This window comes from Lampetra planeri, chromosome 6 (assembly GCF_965212315.1).
Source record: "Lampetra planeri chromosome 6, kcLamPlan1.2.h2, whole genome shotgun sequence".
NCBI classification, from domain to species: Eukaryota; Metazoa; Chordata; class Hyperoartia; order Petromyzontiformes; family Petromyzontidae; genus Lampetra; species Lampetra planeri.
The window spans coordinates 2,320,728-2,335,746 of NC_136112.1; the positions used below are offsets into that span (position 1 = coordinate 2,320,728).

The 15,019-nt window shown below is 52.7% G+C and overlaps 1 protein-coding gene across 1 annotated transcript in view; it reads right to left on the bottom strand.

Annotated features, from left to right (window-relative positions):
- LOC144719383 (seizure protein 6 homolog) overlaps window positions 1-12,106 on the bottom strand; it is a 74,406-nt gene extending 62,300 nt beyond the window's left edge. The window contains 1 exon segment of the mRNA XM_078595254.1: window positions 11,346-12,106. Coding sequence (XP_078451380.1) covers window positions 11,346-11,439 — 94 coding nt within the window. The 5' untranslated portion in view covers window positions 11,440-12,106.
- Between the last annotated feature and the right edge of the window lie 2,913 nt (window positions 12,107-15,019).

Below are 15,019 nucleotides of genomic sequence, written 5' to 3' on the forward strand. Positions count from 1 at the left end.
GCATCCGCGGGACGTGTCCGCCTGCCCGAACGCCGCGGCAGATTTCTACCGCGGAGAAGCGACGGGAGAAAGAGAAACGGGTCGAGAGAAACGCACAGAGTTTGAGAACGAATGGAGGGAGGAGTTTGTAACGGCGTCGTTGAGTTGGGAGACGCCGTTAGATGGTTTCCGAGGCTGCCAGGTGGGATTCCATGCTGCACCTCGCGCGAAAGTGGTGTGCCTCTGGGCACCAATCGACGGATTGGAAGGAGGAATCGCAAACTTCACTGAAATGCGTCGAAGCGTGCACAAGTGCAAGTGCATGCTGGGAATTACGCTGAGAGACGGACAGAGGAATACGTGGATTAGAGGACACGCAGAAGCTAAATAAGTAGTAAACAATTCCACATCCCCATGGCAGTGAGCAGTCATTCAATATGATAACTACTGATGACTTCCCACAAAATAGCCCTCGTTTTAGTGGCGTCAGAGGGAGGATGAAAATGATGACGACGATGGACGATGATGTTTGATGGATGGACGGTGATTGTGGGTTGGATGATGCTGATGGATGATGCCGAGAGATGATCGATGATGATGGATGATAGATGATGGCTGATACTGATAGATGCCTTTAGATGGATGATGATGTATTATATTTATAGGTGGACACAGATTATTGATGATGGATGACAATGATGGACGATGAGACAATTGAAGATGATGTACGATAATCATGATGATCTCTAACTGGGTGGAAACCCTGACATGGGTTTGAACTCATGTCCTTCTGAGTAAATGAGTGATTTGCACGCCGATGAATATGCCTTCTTTTAATGATGCTTCTTCAATCTCTCACGTCAGTCCGAGTACAAAAAAAACCCCCACCACCCAACGCATTCATCGATGACAACGTGCGTGGCGTTAACATGACAACATAAATAAACAGGCGGATATTTGAGGCCCGTGGCCCTTCTTCAATAGCTTCCAGGCCAGCTCGAGAACACACCCACGATACGCAGCAGCAGCAGCAGCGCCACGCGTGGAGAGAGAGAGAGAGGAGAGCGCCAAGCCACCGTACTCCTCGACGAATGTTCCCACTCGCCGAGCCAAGCGAGCGAGACGCGAGACTCATTACGCGCATCGAGACTCGCCCGTCAGGCCCGCGGCGAGACCGGCGTCAGCATCCGGTGCGGTCGTCGACGCCAACAAAAAAAAAGAGAATATCGGTTCGCGCCTGCCCACGCCCGCGCGCAAACGGCTTGATCGAGCGTTCCCAAATTGCTTTAGAAGATCAAAAATAATGCAGGGGGGGGGGGAGGTGTTTTTTTTTTCTTCTAGCGCCTGCCAACGCCTCCAGGCCATTTAGGCTCAAACGGGGGGTGGGAGCGGTGGGGCGGAATGCGCGCGCTGGGGCGATCGGTCGAACCGTGACCGGTTCGTTGGCCCACGAGTACAAGGGGGATGGATGCGTTGGTCCCACCTGGAGTGGCGACTGCTGCCAGTGTCCGCCACGGGCTGCGTCCATCGCCAGCAGAGAACATTGCAGACGGCTTCGCGTTGCTTCTCCCTGTGTTATAGCCGCACCTCATATTTATTTTCATATTCTGCAGATGTTTTTTTAACATTTTGAGGTGGGTTCAACCACCCCCCCCCAATAATATGCTTCATGAAACCTATTTAAGGATATTTGTTTTTAATAAACGGCTATCACAGGCAGGGACCTTGCTTACGGACACATTTGTGATGGAGACTTAAAATCCTTCAAGAAAATAATCGCGACTATTTGCCACCCTGGCTCGTACCGAATCGCCAGAGACAGGCAGAGACACTCACCAGGGATAGACAAACAGACTCACCAACTGGACATCTGTGATAAAGAGCTTTGTAGCTCATCGGACTCCTCCAGTATAAATGCATATTCTGATTTCGCCAGATTCACCAGAGGCACACGAGCGGGATGGAGGATGGCCGTGGACGGTGCTGCCAGTGCGCGCCAATCCTCTCGGCGGGACTCTCACCGAACGAGTGAAATGCGAGGTGACTGTCAAAAGGCTTCACGCTTGGATTTGTCAAGGGTGGGCCCCAGCCCCAAAGGGGCCCCCAGCGACGAGCCCACCACCGTCACTTCTCCCTCCCGCCGGGTAACCGCCGAGCTGGGCAGTCATTCCGCAGCGACGTGGCGGGAAGGGCGAGAGGCCCCCGTTTAGCTGACACGCAAATTTGTTTTCACGATGCGGAAAGGTCTCGCACGCTACACGCGAGCGAGTCACCTGGTGAACAATGGACAGAAAGACGTAAGAGTCCCCGCCGTATAGCCTGGAACAGACGTTTGGAGGCAAGTGCTGTTCGCGAGCACCTTTGAAGGCCGGCATGGCACACGAGGAGATCGGGGTTAGACAGCACCATGCCTGACCGCCTTTGTCTCCCCAGTGGCAATGTTCACACATGGCACCAGGTACTCGTCTGAGGCCGAGTTGACCTTGGGGAGGCCCAGGACCGACTCAGATAATCGTCACCGGTATTGGTGGCCGTGAGTGGCGATCGAACTCGGGTGGCCGGGTTCGTAGCGCAGCGCGCCAACCGTTGTACTACCGCTCCCCACAGTGGATAGCACACACACATGGGCACCACGTGGTGGGACTGCGAACTGGACAGCAAACACCGGACAGGAGCGCAGAGGTTAAATGGTGACGTCTGCGTGCCTCATGATGCTGCCGCCGCGGTCTAACGCTCAGCGCACTGGACTTGCAATCCAGGGTTCGCCGGTTTGATTCCACCTTCCCGCTGCCTCTGTCCAGCCCGCAGCACGGGACGGGTACACGAGAGCAAAGTCTCTGGATGGGTTCGTGCGCGGTGCGGTAAAGTGTTGAGTACTCCCACTTCTTCAAAGACGTTTGGCCACCATGGACTAGTCGGCCAAAAAAAACAAAAAGGGGGCGACCCCCTTTCCTCCAACAGTGTCGTGAGCGAGCAATTGCAGGCCTGCGCCTTCACCATATTTAGTTTTTTTTTACAAATTGGATGCCGATGCCATGTGGCTGTCAGTCAGAGGTACGGATGAGACGCTCCACGGCAAGCTCGACAATTGAACAGTCTTGTTTAAAACCGGACAATGCCCCCGCGCCCCCCCCCCTACATGCCATGCCAAGGGGGCACTTAAGAGTTCTTTGATTGGGCCCCAACATGAAGCCGTTGCGCATTAAAGCTTCATAAGCACGTCGTGGCAGCGGCCGCCGTGATTGATGGGCGCGTTCATCGCTCCGACAAAGCGGGTCGAATCGGCTCTCAGTCGTCACATTCGGGATTTTAGATTCCCATTTATTTATTTATTATTTGCCCACGTGGTGTGCGCCCCCCCTCCCTTCCATATTTATTTCGCTGCGCTAGCTGCAGCACGGGAGGGAGCTTTGTTTATTGATTCGGTGGCGGGAAGAGTGCGAGATGGCAGCAGCAGAAGCAGCCCTCGAGCCGCTGAGTGCATCACCCACCCACCCCCACCAACCCACCCCTACCAACCCCACCACCCACCCACCCACCCCACCACCCACCCCCACCAATGCACCACCACCCACCCACCCCACTACGCACCCACGCCACCACCCACCCACCCACCCCACCACCCACCACCACCCACCCACCCCAACCAACCCACCCACCACCACCAACCCCACCACCCACCCCCACCAATCCACCACCACCCACCCACCCCACTACGCACCCACGCCACCACCCACCCACCCACCCCACCACCCACCACCACCCACCCACCCCAACCAACCCACCCACCACCACCCACGCCACCACCCACCACCACGCACCCACCCCACCACCCACTAACCCACCCACCCCCACCAACCCCACCACCCACCCACTCACCCACCACCCACCCACCCCAACCAACCCACCCACCCCCACCACCCACCAATCCACCCCCACCCACCCACCTTGTTCATGTGAATTGGCGTCTGCCGGCCGAGAGAAGGGTCTCATTCCGTAGCCGCCCACGCCGGAGCCACACCCCCCCCCCACTGCCCTCTGCGCCATCCGCAGAACGCATCGCTCGACATTTATTGCCAAACCGCCGCCGTCGCCGCAGGATACGTGCGTGCCTTATTAAGAAGAAAAAAAAACAAGACTGGAACATTGTTTTTTTTTAGTTCTTGTCTCGCCGACACAGAGTTGCGTTGTATATTTGGGAGCTGTCCGAGCGGAGTGCTGAGCTGCGTATATTCATGCGGAAATAATAGTTTTAGAGCTGCGGTTCTTAAACTGTTCGCCGTGCCCACATTAGAGGAGGCAAAAGCCTTTCACGGGATCGGGGGTGGGGGGGAGGCGCAGTCTACAGCATGGATACCGTGCAGGCGAATTTTCGTAATTTTCGTCGGGAAAGTCAGCGCCGGATTGCAGTGACAAGACACACTAATACACGGCACTAAGCGAATGCCTTTTACAGACCACCACGCGTGGAGTAGAGGCGTGTGAACGTGGCGTGATCTGTCTGCCTTCGTGACATGAGTTGTGTTTCTCAGGCTAATAGCAGGGGGGGGGGGTAGGGAGCAAGGTACGAATACTGAACTTTTTTCGCAACGTACGTAACCAACCATGCTAATCGGAGGTGTGGGGGAAGGACAACCTTAACACAAGAAGAAATGGGCTTTCAATCTAGATTTTAAAGTGCATAGCTCCAGTGACTTTCTAATATCAGAAGGAAGAGTGAGTGGCCTTAACTGGGGGGGGGGTGGGACTGCGATACCCAAAAGGCCGAGAACCACTGCTTTCAAAGTGACCGTCAGGAGCGTCTGTCGGGAATTTCCATATTTCACCGCGGTGACCTCACACAGGGGGCGGTGGCTGGCGTCCCACGCGGCTCGCCGACATTGGGCCACAACCTTGGCCAGTGCTGGGCCCCACGTCAGACCCGGTAGTTTCCCACCGCGCTGCAGTGACCAAGGAGATGCGCGTGTAGGGTTCTGCGGATCTACGGCTTCGTGTTTTATGAAGTCGGCGTGCCGCGGACGTCGCAAAAAAAAATGCAATCGGTCAGGTTTTTTTGTTGTCAATCACGTCTGTTATCTTTTCCCCACGGGTTGCTTTCTCTCTGATCGCGCTATTTTGGTGTCTTGTCGCAGGATGCAGAATCACTCTTGGATCTCTCGCAGACCAGCGCTGACCCGTTGCGTTAAGAGAACGTGTCCGCAGATGTAATTTGTCAGAACTGCCCCTGATGTCCCCATCAAATTACTTCTTGGTACACACACACACACTAGGGGTCACCACTCACCCACCCGCCCTGCTGCAGTGAGTAATGTTCATCGCGTGACAGTCGCACAACATTATTTGTAATTCTCTAAAATTAGTTGTTTGTGGTTAATTTTATAATTTGCCAAATTTGGACCATAACGCCGGCACACAATGGCCTCCTACTCTTGCAAATGACGTTCGTGGGATCTTTAACATCCACTGTGAAGCGGATGGCACTAATTGTTTACAATTAATAAACAACCGCAGAATTATTATCCAGGGCGGCCACCAGGTTCTAACCGTGAACCTCTGCAGCGAGCTACGAACGCATTTCACTGGTCTCTGGAGGACGCCAGCATGATGGAACTGGTGCCACGGAGGCGTGAGACCTCGCCGGTCTGCGGCCTGGCTTAAACAAGGAGTGTTATTGATCGATGCGGTGATGCAAGCTCATAAAGCATTCCCTTCCTTCAGGAGTTGAAAACGAATTTCTTTAGAACTGATTTTCGTGTTTAGTTTGTTGTCCTTTCCACGCACCTCCGATTAACACGGTTGGCTACGTATGGTGCGATAGAAGTTCAACATACATAAATACGTATTGCTTCTATTAAGCCCTTTTGGTAGCATCCCCCAATCTGCGATCGCCGATGTCAACGTCTCAAGACTCTTGCAGCTCACGTTGCGGGCAGCCAAGCTGTTCACCATATCGGCAGAAGGCGGTAAGAAATACAGCGCTCCCCTCTAGCCAATCCGTTGAAAATGGTCCCCCATGGACAGAATGCACACCTCATGGCACCCCGAGCTATATTCTTGAAGACACAGCAACTGGCATCGCTGTGAAAAAACGTCAACAACATTAAAACGGCCTTCCTCGTTCAACCAACCTGCAGGTTACAATGACTGTATTCTACGTTAACGGACAAACAGGTGAAGTTGTTTTGTTAAGTTTTCACGGCAAGAAAACATTTTGGTTTAGTGTTCTTCGGGGGTCTTGGATTGATCGCGCGCTGTACACAAAAAGCACACGGATCACTTGGTTTTGCAATAAATAAACCAGAAAAAATAACCAGAGCATCCTCAAGCATCTGAAAATAAGGGGTGCAGTACTGTCCAACTCCTTTACTGAGCATGGCCACAGGGTGATTGTGGAGGAAAGCTGAGGTTCGCCGCTGTTGTTTTTGTTGTTGCTATCGAAGGCCATGACGAGGTGAATAACCGAGATTTGAGCTTTTGTGACTGCAGGAATCCATACTCTTTGGTTCTTTCGGTAAAGTCACGTAGGTATAAAATAAATTAAATCACGACGTTTCGATTGCAACACAAGCAATCATCATCAGGTGGGAAAACCACAGCAATAATTTTTTTTCTTTTCTCTCCCACTTCAGCAAAAAAAATGTTCTTGCTGTGGCTTTCCCACCTGATGATGATTGCTTGTGTTGCAATCGAAACGTCGTGATTTATTTTATTTTATACCTACGTGGCTTTACCGAAAGAACCAAGAAGAGCATGAGCTTAATAACAACAATTATTTTTATTTACAGCCCCTTCTGAAGTGACGTTGTTTTAGCGCATTGCGCTATAAAGCCTGCGATCCCGACTTCAATTCTCAGCCCGTCGTTATGTCAGTGCTTGTGTGGTATCTGTAGCGGTCCAGCCTCCTTCCCCAACCAGCACGGTGAAGTATGGAAGGAATGAACACAGCAATGCCATTTATTCATCGTCGTCGTCGTCTTCATCATCAATCAATCAATGCTAATATATCCACTGCTGAATGCTCTCATCATCATGCTTCTCTCTCTCGCTTGATCTATGAAGAGAGATGCAGCGGTCCATTCGGCTTGTGCACACGAATTGCTCTCCTAGATTCCCAAATGGATTCCTCCCTCATCTTGTGACACGCAGCCGATAGCGGCAATAAAAATAAATTAATTGGGGGAGGGGGGTGCAGGGGGAGAGACGAGGGAGCAGGAGAACGAGGCTTTGTTCGTGCCACATTTTAAACAGATGACAATGTGTGTGGCTGGTAGTGTAATGGCACCGGGGTAATGCTCAGGGCCCACGATTGCCATGGATACCCCCTGGATGGTCTCTCGGGTGCCCAAATAACAAGGACAAAGATCCCCCGTATAGCCTTAACAGGCTTTGTTGGGGCAAGTGCTGTTAGCGAGCGCACACGCAGCAAGCACCACCACCACCTGTGCGATTAGTGTGGCGCATGAAACAAAAATACAAGGAACGTATCAAAAGGCACGATTTGGTTGTGAAGAGAACCAGCGGGGCCGTTGTCATTTGGGTTGATTGGACAGCTGTACGACGCCTCTTCATCATCATTGTCATCATCATCATCAGCTGCGATCAATCAATCGCCGGGATGAGTCTCCTCAATTCGCCGCCATCGTCTCAACCATTTGCTGCGTCGCTGCAATCCGCCGCATGCATCGAAACCCCCCCCCACAACCCCCTCCAATGTCCACGACTCCCTTCGTCTTTCCCAGTTATCGACGACTCTCGCGATGTGAAGTCGACGACTCTCGCGATGTGAAATCGACGACCGTAAATTGCCACGACCCTAACAAGTGGCCGGTTCCGTTTTAAAGGCGACGGCCGCCGACTCCGACGGGGATGTTTTGCCGTCGAGCGGCAGGCCGCCGACTCGCTCTCTCTCTCTCTCGCGACGAGGTTTTGGGGGGGGCATCCATTTAGTCGGTCCGCAGCAATCTGTCAAAACTTGACACCCCCCAATCTCCGTGTACGCACGCGGACTTTTTACACAGAATCCTATTGAACGGCCGATATTGAATCCACGCAGAAACGATCAAGGATTCATAATATTCACGTGTTGAAGCAAACAGATCGTCCACCGCCGGACTATCGAACTCATTTCAAGGCCAATGTCGACACATTATTATAGAAGCTTCACCCCCCCCCCCTGTTTCCTATGCGTACATTGTCAGTAGACCTCCCCCCATACGCAAGCGTACGCATTTGGGTTACCCCCCCTCCATGCGTATGCACTAAATGGATGTCCCCTTTCCTCGCGAGTACCGTGACCGGGGTTCGCTCCAGAAGAGCGCCCCCCCCCCACTCCTCCCTCCCTCCCCCCATCGACTGAATTGCAATGAAATCGACAGTGGGATCGACCAAACGGCGGCCATTTAATTTAACGATCACGACGTTGATTGATACAGCGCCTCGGTTGCAGGCTTGGTCCCAGATGTCTTGTGACCGCCCCCCCCAATTGACTCCTATTTTTTTTCCTTTGCTTATTCATTTCCAATTTTAAATAAACCTTACTTAAAAATTATTACGTTTTAGAGAATTCAATTGTGGGGGGGGGGGGGGTTCACAAGACATCTGGACCACTCTGTACAATGCACTGCTGGATGAGGGCCTATAGCCCTATACCCATACCGCGTCGGCCACGCGCGTTGTTTGACCACACTTCACGGTGGTCAGTGTGGAGTGGTGAAGGGGGGAGGGGGGGTGCGACTCAGGTCACCGGGTTCATAGGGCAGTGCGCTGGCTCCTACCCAATCGCTCCTAATTTAGGTGCTCAAGTCAAGTGAGGTTGATTTGGTGTAACCAGTTTGGAACGTAAGGGAGCAGGGCTGAGTCTAATTGGCACGAGTGACCTCGCCCATCGCAGTGACACAGAATAAAGTGCAGTAACGGCAATTAAACAAATATAAATCAGGACAAAAACAACTGTGGTGTACGTCTGATGGTGCGAGATATAAGGCCACTCTGTTTGCGAGCCCCGGGGTTCAGCCGTCCGTGATTCAAACCGGCTTCTCAAGTGAAGCCCATTGATGGTTTCTTCCCAGTCACCGATGACTACGCACGAAGAAAGCCAATCGCATAAAATAAAATCGTCGAGGAGATAAATAATAAAAATGTATAAATAAGCATTCATATCCGTCTCGGCAATACCAATTCTTTGTACTAATTACTGACAAAGCCCCATCGGCCCCACGACCTTCTGGGAGGGCACAATTTAAGAAGCATTGATTCAGCAAAACCCCTGAACTGGTTTCGATCCGCAGTGTTTCATCAGCAGGGCCAGGTTGCTCCTATCAATGCCGGTGAACTGCCAGATATTATAGGCAAAGACTGGATTTCAGATGTGGGTCCTAGTTTGACGCACAATTATATATTTCACAACACAAAATGATGACTAGCGTCGTCATAGTTATGGAGAACATGGACAATAAACTAGATATGGAGGCACAGTATCTCCGTCGTAAATCTGTGTAAAAATACTTTAAGATTTTGTGTGGAGGGAGAGACATGGGAATGAGGCTAATTGTCTGCTTATCTGTTTCATCACATTACATGTTTGAATGTACACCCTAACTTGGATAAATTCCATTTGCTCTAAATTAAAAATTCTAAATGTATTTGGCTCGCAGCTGATGGGTTCTTTATTCAGGGCATATGAAAGGAGAATGCATTGGATATTGAGGGGACTTTCATAAGTTGTCACGGGACTGTATTCTTCTCCGATACAAAGGGGGTGCGCGCTGCTAGCTGCGAGCGTTCCGAGTGGGGTGTTCTTCATCATCATCACGTGACTCCAACATTGTATTACACTCGGCGACGCGATCGCGAGACGGGCGCAGAGGAGGGGTGCGAGACTGCGACTGCGTCGTGCCCTCTCGCCCGAGAGCCATCACACAACAATCTAGCCCATCACAGCCTCTAGCCCTCAGCACCCACCCTCGTGCCCATCACCCCATCGAGACCATCACGAACTCTACCCCATTAGCCCATCACATCCTCTAGAGTCTAGACCATCACACCATAGCCCGAGAGGCATTACACCCAGGATCGAACCGATCACGTCTTCTATCCCGCGAGACATTACACACACACCACTAACCCCTATTTCGTGATGCATCAAAGATCCCCCGTATAGTATTTAACAGGCTGTTGGGGCAAGTGCTGTTGGCGAGCACCTACGACTGCCGGAACGGTCCACGAGGGGGTGGGGTGGACCAACACCACGCCCGACCGCCTTTGTCCCCCCCCCCAACCCGCCATTTGAGACTGAGTCGACCTGGCGGCGGGGCCCAGCCCAGGGCCGGTTCATAGAATCGTCACTGGTGTCGGCCCCGAACGGCAATCGAATTCGGATCGCCGGGTTCGTAGCGCAGCGCGCTAACCGCGACACCTGCACTCCGCTCCCCCGTGATGGACACGCGCGCGCGTGTCCACTTCGTGCCGTGCGTGTGTGCAGCACCTCCGCGTAGCGGGATGCGTTCTCCCCACGCAGGCATTCTTCTTACAGCGTCCATCTACATCTCCCGAACACCAGGCATCGCGTTAACTTAACCCTCCCGGTGCCACGAAAGCCATCGCCTCCCTCTCTGTCCGTTTGCACAGCGAGCGATGAACGTCACGAGCGATGCGTGCGCTAAATAAACAATTGCCGCGGTGCTTCGGGAGGCTTCTGTTAGATGTAACAATGGAGCGACTCACCCGCCACGCAGCGCAGAGGTTACATAAATATCCATATATACAAGGACAGAGGCACCCAGATAATATAGAGTCTTGAATTCTCTAAGCGCGGCCGTCTTTGTCTCCCTATTGTTTGCGTGGTTCTTTTTTCTCCCGACACCGAACCGGGTGCTCTGTGCGAGGCGGTCTGAATGGACCCACGGTTTAGCACACATTCAGATAATCCGAATCGCGACACTGATGTTAGCCGTGGCTGGGAATGCAGCGCGGTGCGCGCGAATCACCCACTCCACACACACACAACAAGACACAATCAGCCATGATCATCCACTGCTGGACGAAGGCCTCCGCAAGCCGTCGCCATCTCTCACGGTCTTGCGATTCAACTATAATAAGGAATTATTTTTAACGAGTTTAAACATGCAATACCTTTGATTTGTGTTTGTTTACATCTGCATGTGTATGTATGAACACCAGGCATCACCCCACGCAAATAACAATCGACTGCCAGGGGTGTGTGTTTGTGCGTGGGTTACAAAAACCAGCGCTGGCAGAGAGAGCGCGCAGGACCCGATGGTTTCCGCTGCCTTGGAGACAGAGAAACGAGGTCGGGAATGGATACGACGAGGAGGGAGGGGGGGGAGGCAGATGAATGAATCCCTTACCGCTCGCTCCATGAGCTCCGAGGACGGCTACGCAGCCCGACAGAAGCAGCAGCAGCAGCACCGTGGTCAGGCTGCCATAGCCCCTCGACGGCATCGCGGATTTTGCACAGCGGAGCGCGGCGAGATGACAGAGGAAGATCACCGAAGGCACCACCACCACCTCCTCCTCCTCCTTTGCCTGCCCTGCGCCGTGTGCGCGAACGCTGCTGCTGCGGTGGTGGTGGTTGGTGGTCTCTCTCTCGGTGCGTGCGTTGTCTGTACGTGTCTGTGCGCGTGTGTGTCGCTACAGCATAATTCGCTGTTCTGATACCCAAGGGAAAAAAATGTATCTGCAAATGGGAGGAAAAAAAATCCTCGCGAGAGATGTGATTGTGTACGATCGAGAATTTTTAACGTGTATCTCGATAACAATAAATAAATCAAAACACGACGGTAGTGTTTTTTTAAAATGTTTAATCAACGCTCAAATTTTTTTTGTAATTGTGTCTGATATTTATTTAAACAATTATGGTGTTAAAAAAAATAAGCTCACAATTATAATAAGGAAACACGCGTACGCGCGCAATAGCCGGACTGATAGCCCAAACGACTGGATGTGAATAAATGAAGGCTCTTCTGGAACTGACTTAGACTATATTTCGCTCGTACGCTTCCCGAGAAAGGCAGCGTGAAGCTCCCACTGCCTGTACAGCAGTCAAGCGACTACGCCAGAATCATCAGCAGCAGCAGCATCAGCAGCAGCAGCGTTACTCGCTTGCTGAAGCCCCATTGGCTGAGCGCCGCGCGGGAACGCGGGTTCATCCCATCGCTCCACATTCAAATGAAAACCAGCCACCCGGTGATGCTACTGCTGCCGCTGTTGTTTGCTTTGGCGGTGGTGCAAAGACACAAATGGCAACAACGCAACTCGACACATTGGCCAACAACACTCCTGTGGCCTTCAAAGGCAAAAAAATAATAATTACTAGGTGACGTTTCTAACAAGCTTCATTTATTAGGTATACCTAATAAATGAAACTTGAAACTATATATAGCCCAGTGAGCCATGCGGGTCTTGAGTCGGGTGCAACCGCAACAAACAAAATATGAACAGAGAACATCTTAAAGCGACGACGCGCAACAGAAACATCCTGGATAAGCCAGCAAATCTTCCAGAAAAAACCACAATGACTCCTCTTCATAGCACACATTCAAATGAGCTCAACTCATCCAGGGATTCGCTCTCATTTGTAACAGGTGATTATCGTTTATTGAAAATGGGGGCGCGGGGAGGGGGGGTAGAGTTCTAATTGTGCTGGTTTTACTCAGAATCCATTCGACACCAAATGGTGGTGATACCACCACGGCGCTGATACAAGGCAAGGTACACTTTGAAGCTAACGTGTGAAGTGTGGAAGGCTCGTCTGTATGTTGAACTTCTTTCGCACAGTACGTAGCCAACCGTGTGAATCGAAGGTGCGGTCACGAGACAGACCCCAGGTGTATATGGGCTGAGATGATTGACACGTGCACCACCTGTGTTCTTCATTGTGCCAAATTGTTGCGTTATCTTCACCCGGCGCTCCGCTCATTGTTCTGAGCGTTGCTCCTCCGCCCAGTAGCGTCCTTCACGCCCCTCCTCCACAGAGGCCGATCTTGATACCGCTGGTACCAGTAATCGGTAAGTCCACTCAGCTCCACATCCTCCTGTGCCGCATCAGTCCATCTCCTTCCTTTCCAGCCCGTCCCGTGGCAGTTTAGCCCCATATATTCAGCCACATAGAAACACAGACCCCCCCCCTCCCCATATAGCCTTTAAAAGACTGTTGGGCAAAGTTGTTGTTCGCCAACACATACTCTGGAGCCATACGCTGAACCCTGCACATTGATTGCCGATGTGAGTGGGGCAGGCGCCCCCAGGGGGTTGCAGCTGTAGCATAATAACCCAAGCGCATACCCATAGTTGCTATCGCAGCCACACAAATGTGAATGGGTACTTCACGCGGCCTCAAAGCGCACCTGGCCTGGCACGGGCGCCATGGTGACTGAGTGGCGCTTGGAGGCGAATGGCGGCTATTGGCATGGCATGGGACAACCTCGGGCTTTAGGGGTCCCTGTGTCGGCGACGGAGGGACAAGCGGAATGTGGGAGATTAGTCAACTCTCTCACGATGTCAATGCTAAGGCCACCATCCCACTACACCAAGTCACTCCAAGTTGGAGTCCTTGACGATGTCTTTTCCTGATGTACGCGGTTTAATGTTGATCGAATAGGTGGCGATCTGCAGCAGAAGTATGGAAACCGCCGCGCCCAAGCCCTTGGGAACAAGCGCTTCTCTTCGTGTAACTCAAAAAGTGTATCAACAGTTCACGTTCGTTCAGGGCAGGTGGGAAGGGGTGGAACGGGAGAGTTGGGACAACGTGACCGGCGCTGGTGAATCCCCCTACGCCCGCTCCCCTGTCGGTAGCGAGCCAGAGAGGTAGGGGCCCGGAGGCCCTGGCGGAGGGCGAGCTTGGAAGAGTGCTCGAGTGCGGACGAACGGAAAGTTGTTGAGTTCCACGGGAACTCTCACACATCTTCTTGGTTCTTTCGGTAAAGTCACGTAGAAGGGAAATAATAAAAATAAAACATAATAAAATACAATTCTCACGACATTTCGGCCACAACGTAAGCAGCCGTCCTCAGGTGAAGAACAGGGCTGTCGGAAAGACAGCGTGCGACTTTTCAAATCGCGAAAAATCGCAGCTTTTGCGATTTGCTAATCGCATTGTTTCAAATTGCGCTTTGCTCACGGAGGCCAGCGATGATGGCACACGAGGGGCCTAGCGGTGGCCTGGGCTGCCCCGGGGCAGGCCACTCGCCGTGCCAGCAAGGCTCCAGGTTGAGTCGGCCCACCAATGCCCCCCCCTCCACCCTGCTCGCGGAGACCTCGCGTCGCCTGACACTGCGAAGGCCGGCGCAGCGCACCAGGGGGTGCACGTACACACGCATTGAAACATACCACCACGGCGCTTGTGCTAGGTTAGGTGCACTCTGAGGCCACAGTAAGTGTCGAAGGCTCGCTGGCAGGAGGTCATACACACGTGGGCAAGTGCTGTTTGCGAGCACCTATGAAGGCCGACATGGCACACGAGGGTGTTGGTGGCCAGCTCCATGCCCCGCCGCCTTTGTCTCCCCAGGAGTGATGTTTGCACCCCGCACCAGGTAGTCATTTGAGGCTGAGTCGACCTAGGGGAGGGCCGGAACCAGTTGAGATCAACAACAGCCGCCCTTCGCCACTAAGGGGAGGTGATGTCACCACGGTGCTTGTGCCAGGCCACGTGCACACCGTGGCCACGCGAAGTGTCGAAAGCTCACCGACTGCACGTCACGGGACAGATCCAGGTGCCACGGGTTGACTGAGATAACTCGCAGATGCACCAACTGTGTTCCCTGCTGTGCCAACTTGCTACAATTTAGTCGCCCGGCGCTCCACGCGTTGTTGTGAGCTTCGTTGCTCTGCCCGCTGTTGTTGCGAGAGCGACTGCCTCCAACTGCCCACACAAACATAACAAAGACCCCCACCCCGTATAGCCTTCACATACTGTTGGGGCAAGTTTTGTTTGCGAGCACCTATGAAGGCCGGAAATGCAACACGAGGGGGTGGGTGGCCAACACCACGCCCGGCCGCCTTTGTCTCCCCAGTGGCGATGCTT